Raw genomic sequence first — 11,676 nt, 5'->3', positions numbered from 1 at the left:
TAATCATTGGACAGCACGTGCATATATATATATATATATATATATATATATGCATGCATGCGTGCTCTGTTGGCATATTTCTATTCATATTTCTCTCAAGCTGTTTGCTTTTCTGGGACAAAGTATTTTAGATGAGATTGTGATTCTCTGGATAATATCCAACAGCCGACTTTGCACCTTGATGTTCCTCTCTTCTTCCAGAGGAATTCCAAAGCTTTGTTGGAAAGCTGCCAACGCATTATGCCGTAAACACATCTGTTGTGGAACACTTATGGAGGACAGATGCCAGCCTACTCCAGCGCTACAGGCAACTGGAGACCAGCAGCCAGCAGCTCTTCACCAAAGCTCAACGCACTGTCAACAAGCTCTTCAGACTTAGCAAAAGGTGCCGTCAACAGCCCAAAATCATCCTGCAGAGGCCGAGGTGAGATGCAAAACAGAAACAGGTGGAATTTTTAACCGGCAGGCTGGGAAAAGCATGTGCACAATGGTTGCTTTTACACAGTCAAGTATTTTGTGGCTCATTGAATCTTTTAGAATATGCGTGCTAATTTTGTCACATCCATCCCTGTTCATAGGAGCTGCAGAAAGGACTGAATCACTGGACATGTACAGGCGAGACCAGATACCACATATAGAGTACATAAACATCAGCGGTCAAAAACATTTGAATGCATTCCCGTGATTAATATCAGAGTCAAGATTTTTATTTGTCATATATGCGCAGTAAAAACTAAATGGTTTCATGGGAGCTGTGTGATGTGATGGTAGTGGACCCAAAAAAAAAAAAGTAGGGAGGCAGAAGAAGCAGGGTGTACCGAACAAACTATATTAACCAAAAAACACTTAAAGTGAAACAGTGGAAAATTTAAATCCAAATAAAATCCCGAAAACGACAAGAAACCAAAGTAACTAACAAAGTCAAAAGTCAAAGTCAGCTTTATTGTCAAATATGCCCTATGTACAACATACAGCACAGATGAGATTTCCTTCCTCTCAACCGCAGTGCAAACGTGCAGTGCATTGAAAACACACACAGCTAGAAATAAGGGCAGCAAAACTGAATGGTATAAAAAAAAAAAAACCTCTATAAATATAAACAAATAAAAACAAGAAATAGCAATCAACAAACAACAGACAACCAAGGGCACTTGGCACCTGTAATTATTGTGATTATATAACAAACAAACGAACAAACATACAAACAAACAAACCCAAGACAGAAGGACAAAGCAACATGACAGCAACAGAAACAACCCCCCCCCCCAAAAAAAAAAAAACATGACAGTAACACAACAACCCCAAGTGGTCAACGTGGCAGCCCTTTTAAATGAAAAGAACTAATGACGTGATGACCAATAGGTGCGATGACCTCCAATGCCACCTGTTGGTCACAAACGGAACCATAACACTCCTGTGAAATAAAATCCAAATCGAATCTTAACAAAAACATAATCACGACAAACGGTAGCACTGAGCAAAGAAATCCTGTACAAATGAATTTTAAAAAATAATGAAAGATAAATACGAAAGGAAATAAAAGGGAGCCTTACATGAACTAATTATGGGTAACATTTGTTTCTTTTGAAATAAGAGCTTTTTCTTGGAGGAGATAAAGTGATTTTTCATTTGTTGATTTTTAAAAATATACTTCTTGGAAGATCTTGTGTGATGCCTCTGTTGACTGTTTTCCTGGTATTGTGGTTATTTATCAGGTGTGAGTGTTCACAGTGTATTCCAGAAAATGTTGTTGCGCTTAAAACTAGCCTCTTCCCTACATTAAGTCATGATGGACCTTTCTGCGGATGGCATGGTTCTTTTATTTATTGACATACCACAAATGGTCAGTGAAAAACACATTAGCCAGGGGTCACTTTGACACCATCAGGCAGCTTTAAAGTGGCCTACCATGTAATTCCCCATTATTCCAGTTGATGACCTCACGACTTGTACTTGAGTACTTGGAATGTTTTCTGGTAGGAAATGGGCAAAAGAAAATTGGTGGTGGTTTTTGGAACCAGAAAGTGCAGCAAATCATACAAGGAAAGAGGTTAGCGAAGAAGAAATGGGACACTGAGGACTGAGGAGAGGAGACAAAATTACAAGGAGATGCGACAAAACGCAAAGGCGGACGTGGCAAAGGCAAAAACAAAACAAGGCAAAACAATGGGCACATGATGACATGCCCTTTCGAAAGAACGAGGACGATATGCAGAGTTGGGGAAACTCATTTCGAGTTGGAATCACGTTGATGAGCAACTCGCTGAAGTTATGGGAATGAGTAGTGGAAACTGGATTCTGACACATTCGAACTGAATGGCGATCGGATCAAACAAACGTAGACACAAACAAAATCCATGCAAAAATATTAATTTATTAGCAAAAGCGCATCGACAAAGTTTAAACTAAAATCGCTGGTTAAAAAAGAGCCAGGGAAAACAAAATACATTCCCAAAAAGCGCTTGCAAAGGCAAGGTAATAATCCAAGAATATGAACGAAATGAGTCCAATTTAACGAAACAAACACGAGAACAAGATCAGAAGACAAAATAATCTAAATACTTATCAGCGAGAGACGAGAGAGCAAAAAAATGACGAGATCGAGAGGTCTAGAAAAAAACACTTGAGCATGAGCAGCAAACATTGTCAATAATCCGACAGAGACCGGTCTCCTTAGGAAGTCCTTAAATACATGGGTAACGTGATGAACACGTTAGCAGCACGTGTGCATGCTGGAGGGAAAGCCCTCCTCTGCCACCTGCTGGAGACGCACAAGAACAGGATCATGACAGACTTAGGACATCTGACAACTCCATCTGGACTGTCTGTCGCACATGCGGAATTTATCAGTCGACAAAACCGTTTTGAAAATTTGTCTTCATCAGCCCATCGCAAAACATTTGTCCTTGGAGGCTCCTGCATTGAGAGCTTCTTGGGACTTCAGAGACACCAAACGCTTCAAAAACCTGCTTGCTGCTCATCAATGACTTTTTTTTTTTTTTTTTGCATCTGCTATCACCTAAACGGCTTAATAAGACGTAAAAAAAAAAACTGGCAGCAAGTCCCGTCAGGAACAGGAAGTGCGACATAAAGGAGAGAAGGAGCATAACCCTGCTTCCATGAGGGTGAAAGATGCAGCTGAGGCCACTCTATCATGGTGAGATGCAATTATTGTTTATACATAATGTATCAGAGAAGATTTTGTCGAATGTTGTTGGCATTGAGTGATTCATTTTAACCTGCAAATTAGGGCTTAACGATTTGGGAGAATAATAATTATGAACCTGTCAAAAACCTGCTTGCTGATCATCAATGACTTTTTTTTTTTTTTTTTTTTTTTTTTTTTGCATCAGCTATCAGCTAAACGGCTAAATAAGACGTTAAAAAAAGAAATGCCTTAATTGGCCTGTATCGGAGGTTGATTGCTTTCTGAATCAGACTTTTTTCGTACAGTGATTTTCTTGATTCCTGGTATTTTCGTTTCTTCTGCAATCAGCAGTAAAATCCTTTTCGCCCCACATAAAGCATACAACACGTGTGACTTTTGTAAACATCTGGAGCTACAGCCTTGAGTTATTTTCCTTCAATTAGACTCATCCAGGAAAATAATGAATGCATTTTGTCTGAGATTTACATCCTGGAGCCAAACAAAGGAGAAGTAAACCTCCCCACAAAACTTATAACTCAAGTGTTTCAAACCTAAATCCTATTTGTATTATAATTTGGACCGGCGTAAACGGCACTGACACGGAATGGGGAGACCTCTCTTCCTGCCAATATTCACTGTTTGAAAGTATTAGCAGAGCTTCAACGGACCAGGATGACGGCTATGTAAATGGTGAATGCCGGAACAACGGATCAGGGTGGGAAGTTTGGTATCATTATAATAAGTAGACACTAATAAGCATTAGTTAAGCATTCGTAAATACTGAGTTAATTATTTATAAAGTGTGTTTCTGATAATCAGTAGCATATAGTTCGCAAAAACCGCTGTAAATGTTTTACTCATCATTAATACGTGTCTTAGTAAAGCATGAGTAAATACCGAGTTCATTTATACAGCATGTTTCTGACATTGACCATCATTAATAAGTGGGTAATAAACACAGATGCATATGTTTTACTCCTCCTTAATAATCCATAACGCGCTCCATGATTTGCATTTTTATACTTTATGAATGACAGATTCAAATCCGCTCGATTATGTATTGCATCGTTTACCAATCAGTTATTTCGGAATTGTCAACGACAAGGTCATTTAGATAGTGTACGCAAATGATGAACCAAACTATTTAGATGTGCCCGCATGCACTTACACATCAACTATTCAGACATGTACAAATGGTTAGCGAGTGTGTTAGCAGACGTGTTATAAAAACGCACACATTTTGTTTTCCAATAAATGTCTCATTAACGCTTGTTAACACATGAATCCATTATTTCGGGTAGTTACAAAGCCCCTTACCAAGTATTCGGCGTGAGCCCATCCAATGGGAGCACTATCTATAGCCTTATAAAGCATTTATAGATGAAATTTAAAGACTGACAAAGCCTCGAGACTCACAAAAATCTGTTATCTTCACAGACAAAGGAAAGACACAACACAAAGGGATACAGAACAGGATTGCATTCATATTTAGTTGATTTATTTATACATAAATAAGGCGGCCTGGTGAGCAAGTGGTTAGCGCATCGCCCTCACAGTGCAGAGGTACCGGGTTCGATTCCAGCTCCAGCCTTCCTGTGTGGAGTTTCCATGTTTTCGCCATGCCTGTGTGGGTTTTCTCTGGGTACTCCGGTTTCATCCCACATTCCAAAGCATGCATGGCAGGTTGATTGACCACTCTAAATTGTCCCGAGGTTTGATTCTGAGCATGGATGGTTGTTCGTCTCTATGTGGATGCGATTGGCTGGCAACCAGTTCAGGGTGTCCCCCGCCTACTGCCCGAGGACGGCTGGGATAGGCTCAGCACCCTCTGCGACCCTTGTGAGGATAAAGCGGATCAGAAAATGGATGGATAGATACATAAATTAATGAGTGTAAACACCACGAACAGTGGAAAACAAATAAAAGCCATTAAATATTTGATTAGAAACATCTAAAAACTTTCAATAGCCATCCACCCGTCAATTTTCTGATCCGCTTATCCGCACAAGGGTCGCAGGGCGTGCTGGAGCCCATCCCAGCTATCTTCGGACAGTCGGCGGGAGACACCCTGAACCGGTTGCCAGCCAATCGCAGGGCACACAGAGACGAACAACCATCCTCGCTCACACTCACACCTTGGGACAATTTAGAGTGTTCTATTAAAATGCCATGCAGGTTTTTTGGAATGTGAGAGGAAACCGGAGTACCCGGAGAAAACCCACGCAGACACAGGGGAGAACACGTAAACACCACACAGGAAGGCCGGAGTCGGAACTGAACCCTGCACCTCTGCTCTGTGAGGTCGACGCGCTAACCAGTCGACCACCGGGCCGTCCTCTGAGTCCTCCTAACAAGAAATATTGCAAGAATATTGCATGTTTTGTCACAGAAACGCATCAGGGCGAGGGTTCATCTGGTTGCCAACTATCTTCCTGGTTCAGTTCCCAAATGTTGTCAGAGTAGCCCTCAGCCAGATCCTAACGCCGACAGTTGCAGCTTAAGCTGCGACACGAGTGTGTAAATGAGCCCGATACTTTACTTCCATGCCAGCCAGCATTCACCATGACGGTGCCAGCAAGTCAACACCGTAAAAGCACTGAGTAGTCTGAATTTGGAAAGGTGCTCGAGAAATGCGGCCCATTTACTGTTCACCATTTTTTCAAGAATTTCAGCCGTGGCTGTGTGGTTGCCCTCCATTACTGCTGTCGCTATTCTTATTTTGTTCCGGCTACAGCTGCTTTTTCAGCACAGATCTCAACCGGATGCTCGATTTAGTAGCTTACCACGGCCGCTGCGGTCATGACGGCAGTCTCTTGGTTTGCTCTTTCTTGGAGGGATATGAACAAACTTCTGAGTCTGAAATCAAATTACACTTGTTTAGGACACAAGTGCCGCTTGTGAAATAAAATAAGACAATATTGGTTTTGGGTCAGTTTGTACATTTGTTCTTTTATTGTTTGCGTAAGCGAAGCATTTATTTTATGGGTTTATTACATTTTCCATGTGCTGACAGGTCATATTCTAAACGGAAAGTCCAGTGGATTTTTTTTTAAACAGCAGTTCTTAGACAAGCGTGTCAACTGTGATTGTCAGTCCGTGCATCTGTTGTTTCTCTTTGATCCGATCAAACAAAAAAAGAATTCTTTCTCTTTTTTTGACAAAATGCTAAATAGTACGTTAAATGTCTGACCAGATGACATAAAAGACGACGTGCACACCCATTACCCTTCTCCTGAATACATTTACAAGATACAAAGCCCGGAGACAAGTGGCCCTTGTAATTTAGAGGGACCGTTCAGGGATTGAAGTGTCCTAATGGTTTTCTTGTCCTGAGGACCATTTAAAAAGAAAAACCCTCAATGTGAAACTAATGGAGGATACCATAAAAGGCAAGGCGAGGCCATTTAAAAGGGAGCTCAGAGTCATTAGCCACAAACGGACAAAAAAGGGATGCAAGAAGAAGAAGAATCAGGCACATTCGATCAGGTCCAACACTTACAAGATGTGATTCTCTTCTAGGTCTGCGCACTTCTGGTTGAGCTACACCCTCTCCATCTTGTACTGCAGTGAGAACAACCAAGTGGGTGTCTACAACGACGAGAGTCGCAGATGCTCCTGCCCCTATAGTCATCCGCCATGCCAAGGTCTCATCCCGTGCTCCATCGGCGACGGACCCCGCTGTTCGTCTTGCTCCGCTGAGAATCGCACGCGATGCTCCAGCTGCAATCCCGGCTTCAACCTGAACCAGGGGACCTGCAGGCACGCGGTGCCCGATCCTACGGACCCTTACTTGGGTCTGGAAAGTGACCAAGACTTGCACGACCTGGAGCTCCGCTACCTTCTTCAGAGGCGCGATCCGCGCATCACTCTGCATGCCGTGTTCGTAAGCAACGACGTGCGGATAAACACGTGGTTTGACCCGTCGTGGAGGAAGCGGATGCTCCTGACCCTGAAGAGCAACCGGGTCAAGTCAAATCGAGTTCACATGCTCCTTGGAGTCGTCTTGCAGTTTTGCCTCACCAGGAACAGCACCCTCGAGCCAGCTTTTTCGCTCTTTGTGAACCCCTTCGGAGGCAGCCATTCAGAGAGCTGGACAATGCCGATAGGCCAACACGGCTATCCCGACTGGGAGCGGACCAAACTGGACATTCCCTTGGACTGCTATAACTGGACGTTGTCTCTCGGAAACAGATGGAAGAGCTTTTTTGAGACGGTGCATTTTTACTTGAGGAGCCGAATCAAGGACGGCACGTCAATGGGCTCCAAGAACATTTCGGCGGACGATGATCCTCTGGAGGCGACGGAGCCGCCCAACAACGTGGGTTATATGAAAGTGAACAGCATGCAGCTGTTTGGATACAGCATGCATTTTGACCCTGAGGCGATCCAGGACTTGATTCTGCAGATTGACTACCCGTACACTCAGGGATCACAGGACTCGGCTCTGTTGCAGCTGGTGGAGCTGCGCTACAGGGTAAACCGCCTCTCGCCTCCAGGGGCCACCCACGTGGATCTTTTTGCCTGTCTGCTCCGCCACAGACTGAAACTCTCCAGTGCAGACGTGACCAGGATCCTCACTGCCCTGCAGACTTTTAGTGCCGGACAACCAAGCTATGTGGAGTACGAGGCGATTAAACTATGTAGCTAATGGCTCCCCTTATTATGTTTTCTATTTTCTTGCCGCATACAGTACGGGCTTGCATCCTCTTTCAGCTGGATCCATTTGTTGTCAAGTGAATGGTACGTTGTTCAAGGCTTTGTTGTACATAAGCTGTGTGCAATTCAAATCAGTGCTAATGTCAATGTAGTTTTATGAATAAAAGATGTTTAAATCTTGGGTTTCAATGACGTGCTCCTCACTGGTATGAAACGGCTACGAAACAAGCGCACTCAATCAATTCCGTGCACAGCGTGTGGGAGGTTTTCGATCCAATTCGATTGACATCCAAGGAACAACGGTAAGGCCTAATTGTTTTTGTTTTTGTTTTTTTGCTCAAAGCTTCTCCCGAAGTCGTGAATTAAGATAGAAATCAAGTGTTGTATTTGTCGACAAACTGATCACGGCGGGCAGAAGCAAATACAAAACCCAAAGCGTTATACTTCAAAGTCAACACTGCATTGGAACATGAAAGGCAATTGGACATGAACACAAACGCCAAAGAAAATGAGCAGAAATTAAAGAATGACAGACGAATACGTTTGAAATTCCAAACTGTCGGTAAATTCTTCCGATTGCCCACCTAATAAGCAATTCTGGAAACATAATTTGGGTTTTTTTGTCAGTGTCGACTAAGAAACTTAAGCCACATTCCTGACATTTCAATCACATTCAAGCATGAACAAATCTGAATTCTGGAAATCCTGAGTTTGACTTGTTCTGTGATGCTTCATTTCACCATTTTTGCGAGTTGTTTCTTTTTTTTTTTTTTTTCATCTTTGCGAGCACCTCATGTATACACGTTGCACGTAATATGAGGCCTGCCCGAGATTAATTATTGTCGACCACCAAGGAAGGTGATCCGTAGTTGCCATGGCAATGACAAAAAAAATACCTCTGTGAGAAGCCAGTGTACCATTAAAAATATTGTGAAACCGTTTAATTGAATTTAAATCACAGCACAATGCAACCTTGAACAGTATTAAATTAGAAAATACCGCCAAAAGAATAATTTTGTTTGAATATTGTTCAAAAGAAGCGATGACCATTTTTACCGCAACGTTACCAAGCATCAGCATATGAGCGGTCTTACACTGGAAAGCTGCAGTTGTGAGCACTGTTGTTGTTGTTGTTGTTTTTATCCCATCTGGAGCACCAAAACACAAGGTCTCCATTCTCCTTTTCAGGAGTAGCCTTGGCACAGATTACTAAGTATATAGTTGGAGAGGGAGGGGAGGGTTGGTAGGAACGCTCCTCTGATCCTCCGCCGTCCCTGACTGCCATTCACACTTACTGTGATAGATGAGCTTGGTAGGCAGTGAGACATGACCGGCATCAAACAGCAGTAAGTTAGCTATCAGTGATGAGGATAGTGCCCCCGGATATAAAACGGAGGGACAAGAGCCACATGGACCAAAAGGAAAATTAGCTTCAATTCCCTAGGGGCAGTCAGTACAGGGAGTCGGTGTTACACAGCACGGCTTTTGATTCAGATCTTTGCATCTGAAGGGAAAGACAAAGCTTATCGAGATTCCCCCAACATGCTTCTCCACAGATTAAAGCTCTTGCGGTATGACTCGCATCGAATACAGAGAGGTTCGTACGGATTATGATTTGAGAGAGGCGATGTTGAGTGATTATAGTTTGTCCTGAAATATTGGGAAATATTGACCACTTTTGAGAAAGCACCCCCCCCCCCCACACACACCATCCCCCAGGCGATAAAGACAAATATTGGGGACTGTGGTCAGGATTTTAAAACTGCATCTTGGAATTCAACTGCAAAAATATCTGTGGTGGAAGTCACGAGTAACGTGGCAAAGCATGAGATGTTGAGTGATTATAGTTTGTCCTGAAATATTGGTAGGTATTGACCACTTTTGAGAAAGCACCCCCCCCACCACAAAAATATCTGTGGTGGAAGTCACGAGTAACGTGGCAAAGCATGACTTCCTGTCAGAGAGTCTTTCGGTTGTGAGTCACAAGCCTTCTCGTCTGACATCAGTGTGTGACTTCACAAATGTGCTTCTGGAAGAAGGGTTCAACATTCGACCAAAACATACCCCTGAATCTGACAATCTTCCCAGAAGAGTTGAAGCTGTTATAGGTGCAAAAAGTGGGCCGGCGTCACTGAACCCTATGGATGATTGTTCTGTCTACATTCAAGGAACACATGGAACACAAACAACCGCTCACACGGAAATAACTCCACAGGCATCACCAACGGGCAGTATGTAAACCAGGAAGTAAACCCATCCATCCATTTTCCGATCCGCTGAATCCTCACAAGGGTCGCAGGGGGTGCTGGGGCCTATCCCAGTTGTCTTCGGAACACCCTGAACCGGTTGCCAGCCAATCGTAGGGCACACACAGACGAACAACCATCCGCGCTCACACTCACACCTAGGGACAATTTCGAGTGTTCAATCAGCCTGCCATGCATGTTTTAGGAATGCGGGACGAAACTGGAGTACCCGGAGAAAACCCACACGGGCACAGGAAGAAAATGCAAACTCCACACAGGAAGGCCGCCCAGGAAGTAAACCATCATATAGAAATAATACAAATGTGACATATTTTCTTGGCGGGAACTCACCCCCCCACCATCTGCCCCACCCCCCACCCCCCACTGATTAACACAAGGGCAAACTCCATATTTTTATCCGCATTTGGAAGAGGCCCGATTCCGTTCTGAGAATATCCAATTCCATGTATTCCGGAATGGCATCACTTGGATCCTGTAGTGTAAATCCCGCCTAATTGCTTCATTACACATACATTTTACTTTTAACATACGCATCTCTTAAAATGGCCAAGTAACAGCTGCAAACCAATTAGAGTGACTTTTAAATAACAACCAGGATGCACACTTACTCTTACAACTGGACAGAAACGAGACCATAAAGATTAAATCATTGGGCGAAGTACCAAAGTTTTAATGGCAACAAAAAAAGGTTTGTTTCTTTACTAATTGCCGCATAATGGTTCAAGTCCTGCTGTGTACTCTGGGTACTTTTCTGGACTCGTCCTGAAGGCCCTGACTCGTTATCGTCTTAGCACAAGATGCTGAGACCTGTCCTGCTTACATTTCAAGTGGCGAAGTTTTCAACACACTCTGCAAATTTGTTCTCCAATTGATGTGTCTGACCTCAACCCCTATGAGGAAAAGACGTGAGAATTCATTGACATGGACTTCAAACTGATATGACCTGTGGAGAAGCGTATATCAAACACCACCTTCCTCACACTTTCTTTGCTGAAGTCTGCATATACTCTACGCTCCGATCAAGCATCTATCACCTGAAGAATTTGCATGTGTCTACACAAACTAATGGATTCCGGGTGCGGTCCTTAACAGTTTTCGAGCATGCAATACACTGGAGAGGAAAAATGCTGCAATATGGTAAAAGGTGGACATACGTGAGGGGAGCGGGGGGTATTTGAGGGCAGGATTTATAAATGCGTGCGAGCAGCTATGCACACATGCTCGCTCGTACACTCAAACACGGGGCAGAGGCTGAGTGATAAGCGGCTGCTTTGCCTTGGCAGTTGTGTGGGTCTCTGAGGAAACATGAGCTCAACTAATGTGAGTGTCTGTTTAACAAGCATGCTGGTGTGGGGAGGCTCGAGCTCGATGAAGGGGAGGACTTGGTGGAGAGGATGAGCCCAAGGGAGGCATCCGGAATAATAGCTGATGATACGTCAGAGCCACCCAGACAACCGGCTTTAAGAAGATGGGAGAAGGGGGGCGGGGTGTTAATAATGTTTACAGTTTAGTATTTTAAATCTATCGGAGACACGGAACTGCCAATGGAAATTTTTTTTTTTTTTTTTTGACTTGGCAATACATTCGAACGTACTTGTGAGTACA

At 43.4% G+C, this 11,676-nt stretch overlaps 1 protein-coding gene across 1 annotated transcript; it reads left to right on the top strand.

Moving 5' to 3' along the window:
* Positions 1-194: 194 nt before the first annotated feature.
* brinp3b (bone morphogenetic protein/retinoic acid inducible neural-specific 3b) lies at positions 195-7,993 on the top strand (the record flags this gene model as incomplete). Its single annotated transcript, XM_019878827.1, has 2 exons — positions 195-424; positions 6,668-7,993. Coding segments are annotated over 2 exons (1,359 nt in total), but the record flags the coding sequence as incomplete, so codon positions are not given.
* Positions 7,994-11,676: the final 3,683 nt, after the last annotated feature.

Source organism: Hippocampus comes, unplaced genomic scaffold (genome assembly GCF_001891065.2).
Source record: "Hippocampus comes isolate QL1 unplaced genomic scaffold, H_comes_QL1_v1.1 scaffold85, whole genome shotgun sequence".
In the NCBI taxonomy this organism is placed as follows: domain Eukaryota; kingdom Metazoa; phylum Chordata; class Actinopteri; order Syngnathiformes; family Syngnathidae; genus Hippocampus; species Hippocampus comes.
This window is presented reverse-complemented; position numbering and strand designations above follow the sequence as displayed.